The following is a 23872-nucleotide window of genomic DNA, read 5'->3' on the forward strand; positions in this document are numbered from 1 at the left end:
GGTGTCAGGTGTGGAGGGTGGGATCCTGTTCACAGGTGAGTTCACAATATGAGGGCTCCTTGCATTTGGGCTCTTTTATCCTTGGGACCTCCAAGCATGAACCAATCAGTAGTCCTTCACCTTGTTGTTGTTTATGTTATTTTCTACATTCAGTTTTTGTTTGTTGAGGAAGAATTTTTTTTATGCAAATGTGATGAGTGTTGTGAATGAAGTGTTTAATCTGTTTCTTCCGAGCATGTAACTCACAGGAACTGTTTCCAGATGAAAGGAAGACAGTCACCTCATTAGCATCCTTGGTGCTCTGAGCATCATGAGGTTCATGTGGTGGCTTCTGTAGCCCTGGGAGGGTCAGGGCAGTTGTTCCTCTGAAGTTTTTGTTCCTAATTCAGATTAGGAAGTGTCTGTGGGAGGAGCAAGCTGCTGCTGTATTCACAGAGATGAAGAGTGCATGTGTTTACCCAGAGGATCCAGACTCAAGTCTGGTAGAGGCACCTGTCTGTGTACCAGCTCTTCCACCTGTGTGTCTCAAGTGTATCCAAGGCACATTGGAAGAGAATATTTGGCAAATGGTCTTCCTTCGCAGAACAGAATGAGAAAGTGAGGGTGGAAGCAGAAGCAGTGCATGTGGATGAGCCAGGTATGGATCGATGTGTGGGTGACTACTAGTTTTGTTTCATCTAGTACTGAGGATCAGGACTTTCTACCACACAAGCCTTGGAGACCCAGGCAAACTAAGAGGAGCAGGTGACTTTAGTCTTAACCTGGATACCAGCAGACTCAGCAATCTTAGGTTAGGGATCTTTCCTTGTCTTTCCTTCTCTCTCCATCTCTCTATTTCTTTCTCCTCCCTTCTAATTTTATCTATTGCTTTGTTGCCTTCTTTCTATTTCATGGGAGAATTAAGATTTGGTGAGATGGTACCTGATTTGTTTGTGAGGACTAATCTATTTAAAATACTTTTAGGTCTACCATTCTGTCTAAGAGGATGCAATTTATTACATTCTCTTTTGGTAAAATAATCTGATGTGAACCTAACCGTGCCACTGATGACAGCTTAGGAAATAGACATGAACCCTGCTCCCCAGAAATCTTATGCTTTCACTCATTCCTAAAGGGGTTGGATCCCTCTGCTGACTTGTAGCCTTCTTAGTCAGGGTTGTTTTTTTTCACTCTTAGGTTCCTCAGAATAATATAATTGGTCAATCTCCTTAAGTTATGGCTGTGGGATTCATAAGTATAAGTATCTATAGAATGTTTACTCTTATTGCTGTAGAATTTCCATGAAGGAAATGACACAATTTATTTATTGATTGTCCTCTAGATGAACATGTAGCTTATTTGTTGATTGGGACTGTTCAAATTCATGCTGCTTTATGGAGATTCCTCAAAGAACTGGGAATGGAACAACCATATGACCCATCTATCCCACTCCTTGCCATATATCCAAAAGATTTAAAAATCAGTCTATTATTGTGACACAGTCACATCAATATTTATAGCAGCACAGTTCACAATAGCAAAGCTATGGAACCAACAGGTGCCCTTCAACAGACGGATGGATAAAAAAATGTGGTATATATACACTGAAGGATATGGAAAATAGGGCCCAAGGAAATTACCTTCCTATGCCCCAACCTGCCATCCTACCCCACCCTAAATGATCATGTACCAAAACTCCTCCCATGACCTGGCCCTGCTAAGGCCCTAAAAACCCAGAACTTCGTGAGGCCCACTTCCATTTCCCCTGCAAAGATCTGCCCTCCGGTGCTGAATAAAGTATTCCTAGTCATCTGAGGTCTGCCTCTATTTTCTTTTTCTTTCTGTATTCTCTTTCAAGTGCTTTCCTTTTTAAAATTTTTTACATAGGGTAATGATGTCAGTCTCGTTCAACCATCTTTCATATCCTGTCTCCTCCTCCCTCCCATTTCCCTCTATGTAATCTAAAGTTCCTCCATTCTTCTCTCACCCCCGCCACTCCCCATCCCCATTATGTATCATCATTCACTTATCAGGGAAAACATTCAACCTTTGGATTTTTGGGATTGGCTTATTTCACTTAGCATGATATTCTCCGATTCTATCCATTTATTTGCAAATGCCATAATATTATTCTTCTTTATGGCTGAACAAGATTCCATTGTGTATATATACCACAGTTTTTTTATTCATTCATCTGTTGAAGGGCATCTAGGTTGGTCCCACCATCTAGCTATTGTGAATTGAGCTGCTATAAACATTGATGTGGCTGCGTTACTGTAGTATGCTAATTTTAAGTCCTTTGGGTAAACCAAGGAGTGGTATAACTGGGTCAAAAGGTGGGTCCATTCCAAGTTTTCTGGGGAATCTCCATACTGCTTTCCAGAATGGCTGCACCAATTTGCTACTCCACCAGCAATGAACAAGTGTGCCTTTTCCCCCATATCCACACCAACATCTATTATTACTTGTGTTCTTGATAATAGCCATTCTAATTGGAGTAAGATGAAATCTTAGAGTTATTTTAATTTGCATTTCTTTAATTACTAGAGATATTGAACAGTTTTTCATGTATTTATTAATCACCTGTATATCTTCTTCTGTAAAGTGTCTGTCCATTTCCTTGGCTCATTTATTGATTGGGTTCTTTGTAATTTTGGTATAAAGTTTTGTAAGTTATTTATAAATTTTGGAGATTAGTGCTCTATCTGAAGTGCATGTGGAAAAGATTTTCTCCAACTCTGTAGGCCTCTCTTTTCACGTTATTGATTATTTCCTTTGCTGAGAAAAAGCTTTTAAGTTTGAGTCCATTCCATTTATTGATTATTGCTTTGATTTCTTGTGCTTTGGGAATCTTGTTAAGGAAGCCTGGTCCTAAGCCAATATGATGAAGAATCAGGCCTACATTTTCTTCTATTTGGTGATGGGTCTCTGGTCTAATTCCAGGGTTCTTGATTCATTTTTAGTTGAGTTTTGTGCAGGATGAGAGATAGAGGTTTAATTTCATTTTACAACAATATGGATTTCCAGTTTTCCCAGCACCATTTGTTGAACAGGCTATTGTTTCTCCATTGTATGTTTTTGGCACCTTTGTTTAGTATGAGGTAATTGTATTTATGTGGATTTGTCTCTGCATCTTCTATTCTGTACCATTGGTCTACTTGTCTATTTGGGTGCCAAAACCATGCCATTTTTGTTACTATTGCTCTGTAGTATAGTTTAAGGTCTGGTATTGTGATACTTCCTACTTCTCTCTTTCTGCTCATGATTGCTTTGGTTATTCAAGGCCTCTTATTCTTTCAGATGAAGTTCATGATTGTTTTCTCTATTTCTATGAGGAACATCATTGTGACTTTAATTGAAATTGCATTGAATCTGTATAGCATCTTTGGTAGAATGTAGAATGGTCATTTTGACAATACTAATTCTGCCTATCCAAGAACATGGGAGATCTTTCCATGTTCAAAGGTTTTCATTAATTTCTTTCTTTAATGTTCTGTAGTTTTCATTGTAGAGGTCTTTCACCTCTTTTGAAAGACTCTTTTTAAAATTCCCAAGTATTTTATTTTTTTTGAGGCTATTGTGAATGGAGTGGTTTTTCTAATTTCTCTTTCAGAAGATTCATCACTTATGAATAGAAATGCATTAGATTTATGCATATTGATTTTATGTCCTGCTACTTTTCCAAATTCATTTATTAGTTCTGGAAGTTTTCTGGTTCCTCTAAGTTTAGAATCATGTCATCAGCAAGTAGTGATAGCTTGAGTTCTTCTTTTCCTAATTGTATCCCTTTAATTTCTTTGGTCTGTCCAATTGCTCTGGCTAGTGTTTCAAGAACGATGTTGAATAGAAGCAGTGAAAGAGGGCTTCCCTGTCTTGTTCCAGTGTTTAGAGGAAATGCTTTCAGTTTTTCTCCATTTAGAATGATGTAGGCCATGGGCTTAGCATAGGTAGCCTTTACAATTTTTTTCTAGTGTTTTGAGCATAAAGGGGTGCTGTTTTTTATCAAACACTTTCTCAGCATCTATCAAAATAATCATATGATTCTTAACTTTAAATCTATTGATGTGATGAATTATGCTTATTGATTTCCGGATATTCAACCAACCTTGCATCCCTGGGATAAACCCCACTTGATCATGGTGTTCTATCTTTTTAATGTTTTTTGTATGTGATTTGTCAGAATTTTGTTAAGGATTTTTGCATCTATGTTCATTAGGGATATTGGTCTAAAGTTTTCTTTCCTTGATGTGTCTTTGTCTGGTTTTGGTATCAGTGATACTAGTTTCATAGATTGAGTTTGGAAGGCTTCCCTCCTTTTCTATTTCCTGGAATACTTTGAGGAGTATTGGTATTAGTTCTTCTTTAAAGGTCTTATAGAATTTGACTGAGAATTCATCTGGTCTTGGACTTTTCTTGGTTGGTAGGCTTTTGATGCCTTCTTCTATTGGAGTGCTTGAAATCAATCTGTTTAAGTTGTGTATGTCTTCCTGATTCAGTTTGGGAGGATTGTATGTCTCTAAATATTTGTTGATGTCTTTGATATTTTCTATTTTGTTGGAGTATAGATTTTCAAAGTATCTTTTAATTATATTATGTATTTCAGAGGTGTCTGTTGTGATATTTCCTCTTTCATCATGAATTCTAGTAATTTGTGTTTTCTCTCTCCTTATATTTGTTAGTGTGGCTAAGGGTTTATCAATTTTGTTTACTTTTTCAGAGAACCAACTTTTTGTTTTGTTGATTTTTCTCTTATTTTAATTTTATTGATTTCAGCCCTGATTTTAATTATTTCCTGTCTTCTACTACTTTTGGTGTTGATCTGTTATACTTTCTCTAGGGCTTTGAGATGTAATATTAGGTCATTTAGTTGTTGACTTTTCATTCTTTTAATGTATGAGCTCAATGCAATAAACTTTCCTCTTAGTACTGCTTTCCGAGTGTCCCAGAGATTTTGATATGTTGTATTGTTGCTCTCATTTACCTCTAACAATTTTTTAGTTTTCTCCCTGATGTCTTCTGTTATCATTGCATCATTCAATAGCATATTATTTAGTCTCCTGGTGTTGGTGTAGTCTCTGTTTTTTATTTTATCATTGATTTCTAATTGCATTCCATTATGGTCTGATAGAATACAAGGTAGTATCTATTTTTCTGTACTTACTAATGGCTGCTTTGTGGCATAGCATATGTTCTATTTTGAAGAAGATACATGAACTGCTGAGAAGAAAGGGTATTTGCATGATGATGGATGAAATAGTCTATAGATGCCCACTAAGTCTATAACACTGATTGTATTATTTAATTCTATAGTTTCTTTGTTTAGTTTTTGTTTGGAGGATCTATCCAGTGGTGAGAGCAGTGCATTAAAGTCACTCAGTATTATTGTGTTGTGGTCTATTTGATTCTTGAAATGAGAAGGGTTTGTTTGATGTATGTAGATGCTCCATTGTTTGGGGCATAAATATTTAAAATTGTTATGTCTTGCTGATTTATGGATCACTTCTGACTAACTTAGGTTTGAAGTTCACTTTATCTGATATGAGGATGGAGACCCCTGCTTTTTTACTGAGTCCATGTGTGTGGTATGTTTTTTCCCCATACTTTCACCTTTAGTCTGTGTATGTCTTTTTCTATGAGATGAGTCTCTTGAAGGCAGCATATGTTGGGTCTTTCTTTTTAATCCAATCTTCCAGTCTAAGTCTTTTGATTAATGAGTTTAGGCCATTAACATTCAGGGTTGTTATTGAGATATGATTTGTATTCCTGGTAATTTTGGCTTGTTTTTATTTTTAACTTGACTTGGTTTCTCCTTTGATTGGTTTTTCCTTTACGGTAGTACCATCCTTTCTGACTTGCAGTGTTGTGTTTCATTTGTTCCTCATGAAATATTTTACTGAGAATGTTCTGTAGTGCAGGCTTTCTTGTTGTAAAAACTTTTAACTCTTCTTTATCATGGAAACATTTTATTTCATCATCAAATCTGAAGGTTAGTTTTGCTGGGTATAAGACTCTTGATTGGCACCCATGGTCTTTCAGAACTTGAAATATATTTCCAGGTGCTTCTAGCTTTTAGGGTCTGTGTTGAGAAATATGCTGATATCTGTATTGGTTTTCCCTTATATGTAATCTGATACTTTTCTCTTGCAGCCTTTAAGGTCCTATCTATTTTGTATGTTAGGCATTTTCATTATAATGTGCCTTGGTGTGGATCTGTTGTGATTTTGTGCATTTGGTGTTCTGTAAGCCTCTTTTTAAAAATTTTTATTTTTCATTTTTACAGACTGCATTTTGATTCATTGTACACAAATGGGGTACATCATTTCATTTCTATGGTTGTGCACAATGTAGATTCATACCATTCATGTAATCATACATGTATATAGGGTAATGATGTCTGTTTCATTCCACCGATTTTCACACCCCTTCCCTCTCATTTCCCTCTATGTAATCTAAAGTTCCTTCATTCTTCTCTCACCCTCCCACCCCCAAAATATTGTGGCATTTGCAGATAAATGGATGGAACTGAAGAATATCATGCTAAGTGAAATAAGTCAGTCCCACAAAACCAAAGGCCAAATATTTTCTCTGTAAGTCTCTTGTATTTGATTTTCCATTTCATTCTTCAGGTTTGGGAAAGTTTCTGATATTATTTCATTGAATTGGCTGTTCATTCCCTTGGTTTGTATCTCCGTGCCTTCCTCAATCCCAATAATTCTTAAATTTGGTCTTTTCATGATATCCCATAATTCTTGGAGGTTCTGTTCATGATTCCTTACCGTCTTCTCAGTTTGGTCAACTTTATTTTCAAGATTAAATATTTTACCTTCATTGTCTGAGATTCTGTCTTCCACGAGATCTATTCTGTTGGTGATGCTTTCTTTTGAGATTTAATTTGGTTTATTGTTTATTCCATTTCAAGTATTTCTTTTTTTTTTTTTTTTTCAGAATCTCTATCTCTTTTTTGGAATGCTTTTTTTTTTGCTTCCTGCATTTGCTCTTTTAACTGTTCATTGGAGTGATCATACATTGCCTGCATTTGCTCTCTTATCTCATCCTTTGCTTCATATATCATTTTAATTATGTAGATTCTAAACTCCTTTTCTGTCATTTCTACTGCCATCCTGTCATTGGATTCTATCACAATAGCATCTTGGTTTGTTAAGGACACTTTCTTCCCTGTTTTTTTCATGTTGTTCCTGTATCTTCCCCTCTAGTGGTGAAGAACTAAGGTATTGCAGCTTACCCCATGTAGGCTTATTGTGACCCTGCAGGTTTCCAATACCTCTCCTGTCAAAGAGCCTACATTCTCCTGCAAGTGCCTCAAGATGGGAGCCACCACATCCAAAGATGGTGGCCACCTTCTCAGGGATAATTCAAGATGTCTGCACCAGCCTCCAAACAAGTTGGGGAGCCTCAGCGTGGGGGCCAAGTCCATGGGGGGCATGGACACCGACTAGGGGAAGCTGCAGGGGGTTGCTGTCGTGGGCGGTCTGGGGTCGGGAAGTGGCAGGTGGTCAAGGGTCTTTCATGTGCTTTCATACACAATGAAGTATTAGCCATAAAGAAGAGTGAAATTATGGCACTTGCTGGTGAATAGATGGAATTGGAGACTATCATGTTAAGTGAAATAAGCCAGTCCCCAAAAGTCAAAGGTCAGATCTTTTCTTTGCTATGTGGATGCTAGTCCAAAAAGGAAGAGGGGGTGGAGAGAGAGTGAGGGGTGGGGGAGGGGTAGGGAACGGGGACAAAGGAAGATAAAGGGAATGTACTGGGGACTGAATTAGAACAAATTATGATCCATGTTTTTATAATTATGTCAAAATGAATCCTAATGTTATGTATAACTAAAAATAATCAATAAAATATAAAAATAAATAAGATGTAAGAAACACCAGAAATAAGAAAAAGAAAAAATAAAAACAAATTCATGCTTCTCTATGTGTTTTTGCACAGAGTCCATGGTCACATACATACACATTTCTGGTGGATATGCAGCCAGGTTCAGGATTGTTTATAAAATTCCCATGTGGAAAGATCTGTTCTTTTCTTGGGAGCTGTTTCATCCTTGTTTCTTTAGATTTCTTCTAAGATATTTTATTGTGTACACACACCGTATGTTACAATTAAAAATTTTTACTGCTTAATGACTTTTAGAAGTCACAATGTGAGTGATACATAATAAGACGCCAGTTACTTTACCCTAGAGAACACCTCTGATGTGTGGGTCATGGTGACAATAGTTACTGAAGTGGTTTTGAAGGGATTGGGGGTGGATTTCATCTGTCCCCAAGTGGTAAAAACCACGGTCCCTTTCCATTGACCTGGGAATGAAGTGGCGGTTGATGTGTCTGACATTGGAGGCCCAAACACTCCACTCTGAAGACAGACTTGAGACTTGTTCTCCATCACTTGCTTGACTGGCTTGGTGAACAATCACTTTCTCTTTCCAAAGTTGTAGTTTCAGGGATTGGCATCCTGCACCATGGGTAATTTGGGGCTGTTTCCACATTAGTATGGAAATTTTAAATTTTCATTTCTCAAGATGTTGCATGTTGAAAATGTGTTGATGTTTATAGAATGAGCTTTCTTTATGAACTGAAGGAATGTTATGATCCTTCTACCTTTTCCAGGAAACGACATAAAAACTTTGAAGAATATTGAAATGTTTGCCTTTCCAAAAATGGTCCAAAGTAGGTAAGGTCAGGCACATGTGGAACTGGCCTTGACTCAGCTCTATCCTGAGTGGGATATGTTCTGATATGCATTCTACAGTTTTCTCCTTCTGCTTCCAGTGTATTTCCTTCACTTTCTCTACTCAGTGTCTCTAATGAAGTTCACCTTCCTTTCCAAAGAAGCTGAGATTCTCTGCCATATTGTAACCCCATTTGGCTTTGATGTGGCACTATGCCCTGGACTTCTGAAGGTGATTTCCTACCTGTAGGAGGCACTATCAGTGCTCTCACAGTGCCTGTGTGGAGACCCATTGTCTTCTTTTTCAGTAGGTCCCTTTCTGAAACACATGCCATAGGGAGGAATTCTAAGGAGACCCTTGCAGACAAATCCCTGAGCTTCATTATGTGACTGGACCCATGTGAATTAAGTTCAGAGCAATACACTCAAAATTGATACTTGTTGCCTTTACACCATATTGATTATTCTGGAGAACATGAATGAAGTAGAGCCTGTAGCCCTTAACTCAAATGATAAAAAGATAAACCTACCTGCAGGTTAAGGGAGCCTCAGCCTAACCCACTTTGATGTTGGGGGAAAAGTTTCATTGGGAAACGTGATGAAGAAACAGGTGGTATCAGATTGTCACCTGATCCATGACACATAAAACTCCTAGGAGAGTTCTTGTGACTCCTGGAACACAGAACTTTCACCAGGATAGCTCTGCATTGAAAATTTGGAGGCTTAAAGGTATTGAATCAGAAGCCTGATGTGTCGACAAATATATCTGGACTTGTATGACAGGTTACTATTCTAATATTCTGTAAATATTACATCAAGGAAGAACTAAAGGAAAATGTGTGTGAACAAATCAGAAGCATCCCATTTGAGTTGAACACTCAGGTACCACAGGACAGGCAAAGAAGAAAGATGGAATGTATAATTTCAGAGTGGCATTATCAGGAGCCCATTTATTGCAAAGGCACCTCAAAGAGAAAGAGTAGCTTCATGATTAGAAGCATTTACTTCAGCTGGATTGAGGATTTCATGAGAAAAAAACATGTATTTTTTGGAAGGCAGTGGAGTAGTACACCATGAAAGTTTGGAGTCTTGAGGGCATTGGGTTGGAAGAGATAGACATGATGGCAGTGCAGAACTGGGGAGAGACATTGCTCCTTGATCTTGTAGTTCCATAGGCAAGACCAAGAATTCTGTCCTGATTGCATGAGATGTTGGTAAACAATGTATATCATTCTAAAATTGCATTTGTTGTAGCTTTGGAATATTGTGTCTGCCTAGTTTTGAAAATGCCCAGTGGAGTAAGGGTTTTTACAAGGACGTGGAGAAGTTACATTGAAGCCTGTTACATTGGAGAGAATGTCAAATGGTGCTGGAGCCATTGAAATGAGTATGGAGTTTTCTCACAAAATCAAACACAGAAATACCGTATGATCCAGCAGCCTTACCTTCATGTGCTCAGCTGAAAGGATGAAATCAGAAGCTTAAGGAGGCTTCAGCACTCCATGTTCATGGCGGCACTATGAATAATAGTCAAGTTGTGGAAGCCAGCACACATGTCAGTTGATAGCTGAATGGCTCAAGAGCTTTTGCCAGAAACCTGCAATGGAATGGTACTCAGCCTTACAAAGGAAGAAAATCCTCCTGCTTGTGCTAACATGCTTAAACCTTAGGACTCTCTCCTAAATGAACTAAGCTGGTCACAGAAGGATATACACTAAATATTCCATCTGTGTGAGACATTTAAAATAGTGAAACTCAGAAAAAGAAAGAATAAAGATGTGGTTTCCAGAGGCTGGAGGTAAGTTGAGGCAGAGAGCTGCAAATCAATAAGTGTAACATTCAGTTTTATTGTTTTGGTACTGAGGATTGAATCTGGGGAGGTCTTACCACGGAGCCACATCCTCATTCATTTATATTTTCATTTTGGAATAGGATCTGGCTAAGTAGCTTGCATTCTCATTAAATTGCAGAAGCTGGACATGAACTTGCAATTTTCCTGTTTCAATCTCCCAAGTCACTGAGTTTACAGGCATATGCCACCACTCAGCTGTTGGTAGGCTCTTTCAGTTACTCAAGATAAATAACTTCTATGAAATTTTAGTAGACAGTGCGATAAAATTACGATGTATTTCACACCTAAGAACCTGTGAAGCATATGATTCTCATGTCAGGCATTCTTTGCACTAGAGAATAAAGACAGACCATACAGAATTTGAATAAAGACCCAAAATTTATTAAGAATTTATGAAGGATGTCTGTACCCAGGCAACTGAAGTTGATGATGACAGGAGAAAGTAGTATATAGCAATATAGAGAACAATACAAAAAGAAATCATAACTCTGAAGATGAAGGTGCAGTTGCATATAGCTATGTGTTCCTATGTTCTTTGGATGAGAGGTAAAATTTTTGGTCTCAGAATTTCAACAAAGACCACACCTTGCCATCAGGGATCTATGAAGCAGGCACAAGATGCACACAGCCTAAGGAAGAAGAGGACGAGAGTGAAGTGGTCTGCAATCCCGTGAGGTGATTCACATGCTTTCACATGGGAGACAGTGAACAGAATTTTTGGTGATAGCTTGGTGATCTTCAGTCAGGTAAGAAGAGAATTCTTGCAGGAAAGAGAAGGCAGTTAACAGGAGTTTGTGCAGACCTTGGTCTTTAGGGAGTTGATCATGGGCAGCAAGGCTGGCAGCAGGTGTCCACATAGCAAATGGGCTGGCAGCAGGGTGTGCTGCAGCAGCTGGGCTCACAGGGTGGTTTGGAGCACATGGTCTTGCAGCAGGTGGTTTCACAGCAAGTTGGAGGACAGCAGGGCTGGCAGCAGGGAATGATGCAGCAACTGGGGCAGCAGCTAGGCTCACAGCAGCTGGGCTCACAGCAGGGTGTGCTGCAGCAGCTGGGCTCACAGGGTGGTTTGCAGCAGGTGGTCTTGCAACAGGTGGTTTCACAGCAAGTTGGGGGACAGCAGGGCTGGCAGCAGGGAACGATGCAGCAACTGGGGCAGCAGCAAGGCTCACAGCAGCTGGGCTCACAGCAGGGTGTGCTGCAGCAGCTGGGCTCACAGGTTGGTTTGCAGCAGGTGGTCTTGCAACAGGTGGTTTCACAGCAAGTTGGGGGACAGCATGGCTGGCAGCAGCTGGACCCACAGCAGCTGGGTGGACAGCAGGGTTTGCTGCAGCAGCAGGTCACACAGGTTGGTCTGCAGCAGGTGGTTCTGCAGCAGGTGGTTTCACAGCAAGATGGGGGACAGCATGGCTGACAGCAGCTGGACCCACAGCAGCTGGGTGGACAGCAGGGTGTGCTGCAGCAGCAAGTGACACAGGCCGGTTTGCAGCAGGTGGTCTTGCAGCAGGTGGTTCTGCAGCAGGTAGGCTTGCAGCAAGAGGAGCAGCAGGAGGGGGCCATGGTGTCAGGTGTGGAGGGTGGGATCCTGTTCACAGGTGAGTGAGTTTGCACAATATGACAACTCCTTGTAATTGGGTTCTTTTATCCTTGGGGCTTCCAAAGTTTGGACCAATCAACAACACTTCACCTTGTTGTTGTTTATGTTACTTTCCATATTCAGTTTGTGTTTGTTAAGGAAGTTATTCTGTAAATGTGCTGAGTGTTGTGAAAGTGTTTAATCTGTTTCTTCCGAGAGTGTAACTCACAGGAACTGTTTCCAGATGAAAGGAAGACAGTCACCTCATTAGCATCCTTGGTGCTCTGAGCATCATGTGGGTCATGTGGTGGCTCCTGCAGCCCTGGGAGAGTCAGGGCATTGTTCTTCTGGAGCTTTGTTCCTTTGTCTGTATTCAGATTAGGAAGTGCTTCTGGGAGGAGCACGGTGCTGCTATATTCACAGGGAGGAACAGCACATGTGTTTACCCAGAGCATACTGACCGAAGACTCCCAGAAGCATCTGTCTCCATATGAGCTCTTCCATCTGTGGGTCCCAGGTGTATCCAAGGAACATTGTAAGAGGATGTTTGACACATGGTCTTCCACAGCAGAGCAGAAAGCAGAACTTGAGAGCAGATGCAGAAGCAGTACATGGGGAAGAGCCAGGTGTGATGAATGTGTGGGTGACCACGGGTCCTGTCGTCCAGTATTGAGGGCTTACCAGGATTAGCCTCTGGGACACTCTTCCATTCTAGCCCAGCAGACACAGGTCAATCAGAATGAGCAGGTGACTCTAGTCCCCACCAGCATGCCAACAGAGTCAGTGATCTTAGGTTGGTGATCTTTCTCTGTTTATCCTCTGTCTCTGTCTGTTTCTTTCTCCTGTCTCATTTTTTCTATTGCTTTCTTGCCTTCTTCCTATTTTGTGAGGAAATTATCTTAGGTGAGATGGTACCTGATTTATCTGCCAGGACTCATGTATTTAAAACATTTTTACTTCTACCATTTCATCCCAAATAATGCATGTTATTACTTTCCAACATGATATAATATTCTAATGTGAATGCATGCATATCACTTTTGGTGGGTTAAGAAATGGAGATGAACCTTGTTCTCTACAAATCATATTCTCTCACTTATCCCCTAAGGGGGCAGATCACCCTCTTTTTTGGGTAGTTTTGGCTTTTTTCACTCTTAGGTTCTTCAGGATGATAGAAGTATTTGATCTCCTTTTGAATGTGAGATTTATTGTTATAGTTATCTATAGTATGTTCATTCTCAGTGCTGTGAAATTTCCACAGAGTGAAATTGACACCATTTATTTGTTGATTGTCCTCTAGATGAACCTGTAGCTTTTTTTTTTTTTTATTGTTATGTGACTTGTTTGTAGATTGGGATGAATCAAATTCCTGGTACTAGAAACGTTTTTGCATACAGCAAAATATTCATACAGATGAATATTTCTGGTAGATGTAATACTGGGCATAAGATTGTTCATAGATTCCCACATTGAAAGATTTACTCTTTGTGACCATCTTATCTCATGTTTCACTCAATTTCTTCTTCCCTATTTTATTTTGGGGGAATTAACAACAGTGGATTTGAGCAGGACTGCATTTCCAATTACTTGCTGACTCAGGATTTACCTCTAAGTACTTTTTTATTTCCTCCCTGATTTCTTCTGCAATCCATTCATCATTGAGTAGCATACTATTTAGTCTCCAGGTGCTGCAGTAGCTTCTATTTTTTGTTTTATATTTGATTTCTAATTTTACTCCTTTATGATCTGATAGAATTCAGGGTAGCATCTCTATTTTTTTTGTATTTGTTAAGAGTTACTTTGTGGCATAAGATATGGTCAACTTTAGAGAAGAATCCATGTGTGACTGACAAGAAAGCATATTTGCTTTTTGATGGATGAAATATTCTATACATGTCTGTTAAGTCTAAATTATTGATTGTATTATTGAGTTCTATGGTTTCTTTTTTAAGTTTTTGTTTGGAAGATCTAACCAGTGGTGAGAAATGTGTGTAAAGTCGCCCAGTATTATTAGGTTGTGATCTATTTGATTCTTGAAATTGAGAAGGGTTTGTTTGATGTACATAAATGTGTCACTGTTTGGGGCATAAATATTTTTGATTGTTATGTCTTATTGATTTACGATTCCCTTAAGTAATATGAAATGACCTTCTTTATCTTTTCTAACTTTGGTTTGAAGTCCACTTTTTCTGATATGAGGATGAAAACCCTTGTTTATGCAGTCCATGTGAGTGATTTTTTTCCCCGCATCCTTTCACCTTTAATCTGTGGATGTCTTTTCCTATGAGATGAGTCTCTTGAAGACAACATATTGTTGGGTCTTTTTAAAAAAATCCAATCTTCCAGTCTATGTCTTCTGATTAATGAGTTTAGGCCATTAACATTCAGAGTTATTATTGAGATATGATTTGCATTCCTGGTCATTTTGTTTTATTTTTGGTTTTAACCTTGACTTGGTTTCTCCCTCAATTGAACTTTCCTTAGTGTAGTTCCTCCCTTTGCTGATTTTCATTGTTTTTATTTATTTTTTCATCCTCATGGAATATTTTACTGAGACCATCCTGTAGCGCATGCTTTCTTGTTCTGAATTCTTTTAACTTTTGTTTATCATGGAAGGATTTTAATCCTGAAGTTTAATTTTCCTGGATATGATTCTGGTTGTCATCAATTTTCATTCAAAGCTTGGTATATGTTGTTATAGGACCTACTAGCTTTGAGGGTCTGACTTGAGGAATCTGTTGAGATCATAACTGGTTTCCCCTATATGTAATCTGATATTTTTCTCTTGTGGCCTTTAAAATTCTATCCTTATTCTGTATGCTAGACATTTTCATTATAATGTGCCTTGGTGTGGGTCTATTGTGATTTTGAACATTTGGGGTTCTGAAAGCGTCTTGTATTTGATTTTCCATTTCATTCTTCAGCTTTGGGATTTTTTCTGATATTATTTAATTGAAAAGACTGTGCATTAACTTGGTTAGTATCTCTATGCCTTCCTCTATCCCAATAAATCTTAAATTTGGTCTTTTCACGTGATCCCACAATTCTTGGAAGTTTTGTTCATGATTTCTTACCATCTTCACTGTGCAGTCAACTTTATTTTCAAGATTATATATTTTGTCCTCATTGCCTGAGGTTCTGTCTTTCAAGTGATCTAGTCTGTTGGTAATACTTTCCATTGTATTTTTAATTTGGTTAATTGATTCCTTTATTTTAAGGATTTCTGCTTGATTTCTTTTCACAATCTCTATCTCTTTGTTGAAGTGATATTTCACCTCCTAAAATTTATCTCTGATATCACTCCTTACTTCATCCTTTATATTACATATCAATTTAACTATGTACATTCTGAACTACTTCTCTGACATTTCTTCTGCTGTAGTGTCAAAGGATTTTATTATTGGAACATGTTGGTTTGTTTGGGGTGCTTCGTTCCCTTGTTTTTTCATGTTGTTTGTGTGTCTTTCCATCTAGTAGTGCAGATCTGATGGGTCCCAGAGAGTGCTGGCCCAAGTGGACCCTGGGAACCTGGTGGGTGCTGGACAGTTTGACTGAGCAAGTCAAGAGCAAGATGCCCTCACACCCTTTCCAACCTACTGACCTGCAGTAGCCAGTTCTATCTGTACCTGTGCATGTCTCTCTTCAGTCTCTGCAGCAAGATGTCAGCTATTAGCACACCTAGGAGAAAGGCCTCAGGTGTAACCAAACCTGCAGGCACCTCGATGATGGTCTTCCAGGCCCTGGTTGGTGTCTCTAGATGGAAGCAACCATGTCCCTAGATGGTGGTGGGGCAGCAAACCTGTGGGTACCACGATATTGGGCTCCAGGCCCTGTCCAGTATCCCAAGATGGTGGTGGAGGTATCTCAAGATGGAGGCAGTCACATTGGTAGAAAGAACGCTGGCTTTGGTGCGTGTCCGTGTTTGTAGATGGGGAGCCTGCTGCACAGTGGTCTGAGCAGCGCAGTGGTCTGAGCTGCGTGGAGGTCTTCCTGAGTATTTATTTTAATGCCTTATATTATTTGCTTTGACTGTTGTTCCTGTTTGTTTCTTCCTTTTCTGTGAGGTTCTGGAAATCTCTTGGAACACTACAAGTTTACAGGGTAGTGACTACTGTTGAGCTAAACCCAGACAAGAAACAATGTACCTTATTCTGCACACAAATTAATCATGCTCAAACTTCAGTGATACTTTAATAGAAAGAAGAGACAAAAATCCCAAACTAAGAACCAGGTTTCAAGTAGGAACCGATGGAGTGGAATGGGGGTGTCCTCAGGTTCCACTAATGAACATCCTACTCCCATAGGACGTTAATGTTTATAGAATGCTTTTTCTTCATGAATTTAAGCAATGCTATGATTATTGTACCTTTTTCAGTCAATGTGATGAAAACAAAAATGATCCAGTGTTGTATTTACAAAAACAACTCACTGTGGTCATGTTCAAGTGCATGTGACACTGGACTTGACTCACTAATCCTAAGTAGGATATACTTTGATTTGCATTCTGCAAATTTATCCTTCCACTTTTGCTGTATTTCCTCCACCTCTTCTCACGCAGTCTTGAAAAAGCTGAGATTCTCCACCCTCCTGTGACCCAATTTGGCATTGATGAGGCTTCATGTCCTGGATTTCTGAAGGTGATCTCCTGCTCATAAGATACATTAGCAGTGCTCTGACAGTGCTTGAGTGAAAACATAGTGTGCTATTTTCTGATGATGCACTAGGAAACCCTAAGGCTCCCTTTCTGGAGCACCCACCACGGGGAGAACGTCTAAGAAGTCCCTGTAAACAAATTGCTGAGCTTCATTACCATGTGAACTGGGTTCAGACCAAATCATTAAAAATTGATAGTGATCATTTCTATACTGAGATTGTATTATTCTGGAGAACATGAATGAAGCAGAGCCTTTGGCACTCAACAGAAATGGTAAGAGGAACTTACTTGCAAGTTAAGTGAGCATCAGCTCAATCTACCAAGGAGAACCCAGGGAAAGATGTCATTGGAAAACACAGTCAAGAGGCTGATGGTATCAAATTTTCACCCAATTAAATGCTACATATAACAGGAGAACCCCTGTGACTCTTGACACTGATCTTTCATTGGGATTATAACTCCATGTTGTGACTTTAGAGCTCAAAGGTATTGATGAAGAAATACCAACATGTTGTTGAATTGTGCTACATGTCACATCCTAACAGGCTCTAAATGTTAGATCAGGAAGGAACAACTGAAGGTTTGCACAAACAAGTCAGAGACATTGCATTTTGAGCTGGCTGCTCACATGCCACAAGACAGGCAAAAGAGGGAAATGAAATCATTTCTCGAAATGTGGAACTAAAAAGTGACATTAGCAGAAGCAGAGTCCATGTATTGCAAAGTCCCTCAAAGAGAAAGATTGGCTTCAAGATTAGTAGTATTTCCTCTAGTCTGGTTGAGGATTTTGTGAAAGTTAACATCTATTTTGTAGAAGACAGTGGAATGGTCCACCATGGAAGTTTGAGTCATCCTGGTTTGTTTGGGTGGGTTTTTTCTTTTACTTTTTCCTATTGTTTATGTGTCTACCCACCTATCCAAATGGATGGAAAGCAGCAGAATTTCTATTCTATGTGCTTTTTGTGATCCTGCACATTTCACAGTTTATGGGGGAGTCAAATAATTGCAACCAATTATGCATATAATATATAACACTAAATTAAGTACTTAATCTCTATTTTGACATTTAAAAAGGTTAATTGACATAATAAAAAGCTCTGGTAGGCTCAGCAGTTTCTCTCAGTATACACAGTAAGTAATCATGAATTATATCTGGCATAAAATCAAACAATAGGTGCTTTCTATGACTTCCATTGTATTAATTGTTGCTATAGTATTAGTGGTGGGTTCCGGTGTTTTATAAACTATTTAGTGTTTGGAGAAGTTAAAGAGAGAGTTCATTAAGAGAAATGAAGAAGAGATGGGGAGGTAGAAAAGGGTCTGTAGAGTCAAGAGCTGAATAGGGCAAAGGCAGAGGTGACATGAGGTATGTTTATGAGGGGGTAGGAGAAAAAGAGAGAAGTAAAAGAATTAAGGGAAGAGTGAAATAACAGTAGAGTTTGGCTGCTAGCAAGGGAAAAGAGAAAAATAGGAACAAAGAGATAGAGTTGTGAAATAGACAATAGAAAATCAATCCAATATATACTAATCAAAAACCCTAACCCTCAAAAAACAGAGTATGGAAAAATTACTTCCTTCAAGAAATACTAGAAATGAGAAAGCTGAAACAAATATCTACATATACAAATAAATAAATGTTCGTCATTTATCAATCAGTATGCATTCAAAAGCAAAACAAAAATCAAAACAATATAACTGAATATTCAATGAGAGTATATGCTCACTGTGCCAAACTGTCTTTCCATTTCTCAACCTCCCTTCTCAGTGGGTGATGTGAGGAGCTGTAGAAGAATCTTCATTTTCACCATCAGGGTACACTTGCCACTGAGTTCTGTGAGATGAGTTTCTGGAAGTGAAGCTCCCAGAGGTGGCGATTAGGTCTAGCATTGCCCCAGGAGTTTTATTGCATGGAGAGTTATTGGGCATTAATGAATGAATGCACTTCCAGGACTGTACCCCACTAATCTCCCCAGGGCTCCACCCCTGGGAAGGTGAAGTCAGTACTTTACTGGTTCTGTTGTTTGGGGATACTGTCCTTTCTGACCTCCTAAGGACTGCCTCCTAGCACCAAGCTCCATCGCTTGGCCCATTCAGATTCTCCAGCGGCTGCTCCTGGTCCTGTGTGCTGGCAGGTTCAAGGTAGTGGGGGAGGGCAGGATTTCTCAGCCTCTCTGTATTGTCCCCAGGCAAAAGGTCTCTGTGGTCCTTATCCTTATGTGATATATGCTAAATTTCTCAGTCTTCCAGGCACTCTGTGCAGAGTGGTTTTATCACTCACCTCACAGAGAAGTGGTTTTCCTGCTCTTTGAGTCTGGAGTCACAGAGGGGTGAGAAAAGCCACTTCTCTCTAATCCACCATCCTGCGTCTCTCCCGAGGCACATCTTCATGGAGAGAACCATCAAGAAGTAAATCATCTCCATTTCATTCAGTGTAAACATCACAGCAGTGAGATGAACATACTATAGATAACTCTAATGAATCCCACACGTATGTTACCATAAGGAGATCGATCAATTCTATTACCCTGGGAAACCTAAGGCAAAATTGCTTGCTTAGTGTTGTTATCAACAAAATTGCCTGAAAAAAAGAGAAATTTTAAAGTCACTAGACCCTTACTAGGCCTACCAAAAATATGAAATTATTAAAAACATTTTAAAGAGAAAAAAAAAAAAGCCAAAACTGCTCTAGAAGACTGCAAGTCAACAGAGCGATGAGCTCCCTTTGGGGATGAATGAGAGGGTATGATCTGTAGGGAACGGGGTTCAATTCTATTTCCCAATGTGGCAGGAATGAATGACTTGAGCATATTTCACCAAAGTGGAAAGTAAAAACTTGTGGACTTTGGGGCACAATGGTAGAAGTAAAACGTTGTAAATATGTCTGTCCTCACAGATAAATCAGGTACCATCTCACCTAGTCTTAATTTCCTCATGATATAGATAGAGGATAATAAAGCAATGGACCTAATGGGAAGAGAATAAAAACAGAGAGACAGACAGAAGGAGAGAAGGAAGCACACAGAAAAATCCCTGACCTAAGACCACTGACCACTGGTATCCAGGTTAGGACTAGATTCACATGCTCATTTGGGTTTGCCTGGGACCTCAGGGTCCATGTGGCAAATGTCCCACAGGTGAGTCCTCAGTTCTGGTTAAAACAGGACAGATGGACATCCCTACATCCCTGCCTACCCAGTTCATCCCCACGTAGTACTTTTGCTTCCACCCTCACTTTCTGTTCTTCTCTGCTGTGGAAAACCTTTCCCAAAACATCCTTTGCTCAAGTGTCTTGGATACACCTGAGACACAGGTGGAAAAGCTGGTACAGAGACAGATGCTTCTATCACTTTGAGTCAGGATCCCTTGGGGAAACAAGCGTGCTGTTCCTCCCTGTGAATACGGCAGCACCATGCTCCTCCCAGACACTTCCTAAGCTGAATACAACCCCGGGAAAAAAAGGTCAATAGGAACAACTGCCCTGACCCTCCCAGGGCTGCAGGAGCCACCCCATGACCCACATGATGCTCAGAGCACCAAGGATGCTAATGAGGTGACTGTCTTCTTTTCATCTGGAAACAGTCCCTGTGAGTTATGCCCTCCTAAGAAACAGATTAAACACTTACTTTCACAACACTCGTCATGTTTACATAACAAATTCTTCCTCCACAAACACGAACTGAATATGGAAAGTAACATAAACAACAAGGAAAAGGGCTGATGATTGGTCCAAACTTGGGGAGTCCCATGAATAAAAGAGCCCAATCACAAGGAGTTGTAGTATTGTGCAAACTCACTCACCTGTGAACAGGATCTCACCTTCCACACCTGACACCATGGCCCCCTCCTGCTGCTCCTCTTGCTGCAAGCCTACCTGCTGCAGAACCACCTGCTGCAAGACCATCTGCTGCAAACCAGCCTGTGTGACCTGCTGCTGCACCACGCCCAGCTGTGAGCCTTGCTGCTGCCCCAGTTACTGCATCATTCCCTGCTGCTCTCCAACTTGCTGTGAAACCACCTGCTGCAAGACCACCTGCTGCAAACCAGCCTGTGTGGTCTGCTGCTGCAGCACACCCTGCTGCAAACCCAGCTGCTGTGAGCCTTGCTGCTGCCCCAGTTGCTGCTTCATTCCCTGCTGCCAGCCCTGCTGCCCTTCTGCTTGCTCTCAAACCACCTGCTGCAAGACCTCCTGCTCCAAAAATACCCGTGTGACCCGCTGCTGCAGCACACCCTGCTGCCAGCCCTGTTGCTGTGTGTGCAGCTGCTGCAAGCCTTGCTGCCCATGATCTCTCCCTAAAGATTAGCACCAGCACAAACTCCTCTCAACCTACTTGGCTTACCTGCACCAATTCTCCTCCTACCTTGGCTGAATACCATGATGCTGTCACCACAAATTCTGCTCATGCTCCCCATGTAAGAACTGGTGAATCACCTGGAGGAAGAGCAGGCCACTCCATTCTCATCATCCTCTTCCTTAGACTTTGTTCATCTTATGCCTGCTTCAAAGGTCCTCGATAGGGAGGCGTGCTCTTGATTGAAATTATGGAGCCAATACCTTTGCCTCTCCATTGAAAGAACATAGTAACACACTTCCTCAGAAGAATTTCATAGTTGTATGCCATTCTTCCTTCATCTTTAGTCATGATTTCTTTTGCATTGTTCTCCAGATACTTGTATGCTACTTTCTTCTGCTATTCACTTAATTACCTCCCCAGGTACTGCTCTCCTTCATAAATTCTTAATAAATGCTGAACCATCATTTATTCCCTAATGTGTGTGTTTATTTTCCTATGCTAGAATCCCTTGATGTGAGAATCACATGTTACTTAGTCAATTTTTAGGAGCAAAATATGTTGTCATCGTATTACACTCTGTACCACAGATCCCTAGAAGTTGTTCGTCTTGTATAGATGAAGTGACATACTTATGATTTTGCAGCTCTCTACTTCCACCTACCCCCAGCCTCTGGAAATCATCCCTCTAGTCTTTCTTTGTCAGATTTTACCTATTTTACATACTTCATGTAGGTGGAGTCATGTAGTGTTTGTCCTTCTGTACTAAAGTTTAGTTCATTTAGGAGAGAGGCAGAAAGTTCATCCATGTTAGCACAAAGGGAGGATTTCCATCTCCTTTAAATCTTAATAGTATTCCGTTGCAGGTTCTGTATATTCTGTAGCTCCTGATGAATATTTGAGTTGCTTCCAGCTTGGCTTTTCTTGTAGTGCTGCTTTGAACACAAGAGTACTGATATCTCTTCAAGTTTGATTGGATTCTCAACACTAAGCACCTAGTGGGGTGGTTGCTGGATCATATGGTATTTCTGTCTGATTTTGTGAGGAAACTCCACATTGATTTCCATGATTCATGCACATTTGAAATTCCCTCCAGTATAGCAGGGTTTTGGTTTTTCCCGACCCTTGTGAAAATACTTACTCCACTTTCTAGAACAGCCAGAATCAGCATTTCAACATTGGGATACTTACCTTTGTTTACGGACATCACATGCAATCAAAACCAAATGCTTGGTCTTGCTTAAGGAAATACAAGATCAAGGACTAATGTCCTTCCATGTGCTCAGCTGGCACTACCAATGTTTCCATCACTCCCTCCCCACCACCATCAAGCTTCCAAATTTCCATGGTAGGGAAGAGACAAGATGGCAGATTAGTGGGAAGTGGCTTTTTTCACTGCTCTATCACACAAGATTCAAGTGATGGAAAAACAACTTCTCTGTGAGGTGAGTGAAAAAAACACTCCACTGATACTCAACATTGGACAGAGAGCCTTGAAGACTGGGAAATATGGGGTACATCAGACAAGGACAAGGAACAGAATTGGAGCTGAGCTCCTGGTGGGAGGGGGTGGTGATTAGTACACAAGGTCAGAAGATTGAAAAATGCTGGGAAAGGCTTGGTGTGGAGAATCCCAGAATCGGAGGGGCAGCCTGACTTCAGGCCAACCCAGAGGCTATTTGGCTCATTAAGCTGGTGCACAAAACTCACCTGGGTCTGCCTGCTGTGCATGAGGAACCCAAACTGGAGACTATCTGGTACCTTCATGTGGCAGCAGCACCTACTCAGTCTGGGAACTTCGATCTGTGAGTTCAGGGCTGAATCCAGTATATGAATCTGGTGGGTACCTACTGCGAGATCTAAACCAAGCCTAGCAAATCAGAAGAATCTGTGGCTGGGAGAATTTCTGGCATAGAGATCATTTTACCTGGGGACAATATGGTTTGGAGAGGCTGGAGAAATCCTGCCCTTCCCCACTCCCTTGAACCCAGCAATGTGTAGGACCAGGGGCTAGGAGAGGCTGGAGAATCTGAATGGGCAGAGTGACTGAGCTTAGTGCTCAGAGATAGTCCTTGGGAGGCCAGAAAGGAGAGTATCCCCAGTCAACAAAACTGGTGATGTTCTGACTCCACTTTCCCACAAGTGGAGTCCTGGGGAGAGTAGTGGGGTACAGCCCTGGAGGTGCATTCATTCATTAATGCCCAATAACTCTCCATGCAATAAAGCACCTGGGGCAATACTAGACCTAATCCCCACCGCTGGGGGCTTCACTTCCAGAAAATCATCTCACAGAACCCAGCAGAAACTATACCCTGGATGTGAAGCCAAAAGTATCTTCCACAGTTCCTCACACCATCCCACTGAGAAGAGAAGCTGAGAAATGGAAAGATAGTTCTGGCCAGGGAGTAAGCATATTCTCTAATTGAGGGTTCTGTTATTTTGTTTTTGAATGTGTACTGATTGATACATGATGGACATTGATACATTTGTATACATACGTATTTGTTTCTAGCATTTTTTGAAAGTAGTAATTTTTCCATACTGTTTTTTGAGGGTTAGGGTTTTTGATCAGTACATTTTGGATTGATTTTTCTATTGTCTATTTCACAACTCCATCTCTCTTTGTTCCTATTTTTCTCTTTTTACTTGCTAACAGTCAACTGTTTTCTCTTTTGATCTTCCTTCCTTTAATTATTTATTTCTATATTTTTCTCTTCCCCCCTCATAAACACATCCTATGTCACCTCTGCCTTTACCCTATTCAGCTCTTGAATCTACAAACCCTTTTCTACCCCCATCTCTTTTTCTTTCCTCTTAATGAACTCTACCCTTAA

At 40.3% G+C, this 23872-nt stretch overlaps 1 protein-coding gene across 1 annotated transcript; it reads right to left on the reverse strand.

The window, feature by feature from the left end:
* Window positions 1-11344: 11344 nt before the first annotated feature.
* Window positions 11345-12079, reverse strand: LOC124979256 (keratin-associated protein 9-1-like). Its single transcript, XM_047543775.1, has one exon. The coding sequence runs from the start codon at window positions 12077-12079 to the stop codon at window positions 11345-11347; it is 735 nt and encodes a 244-aa protein (XP_047399731.1).
* Window positions 12080-23872: the final 11793 nt, after the last annotated feature.

Source organism: Sciurus carolinensis, chromosome 3 (assembly GCF_902686445.1).
Source record: "Sciurus carolinensis chromosome 3, mSciCar1.2, whole genome shotgun sequence".
Lineage (NCBI taxonomy): Eukaryota > Metazoa > Chordata > Mammalia > Rodentia > Sciuridae > Sciurus > Sciurus carolinensis.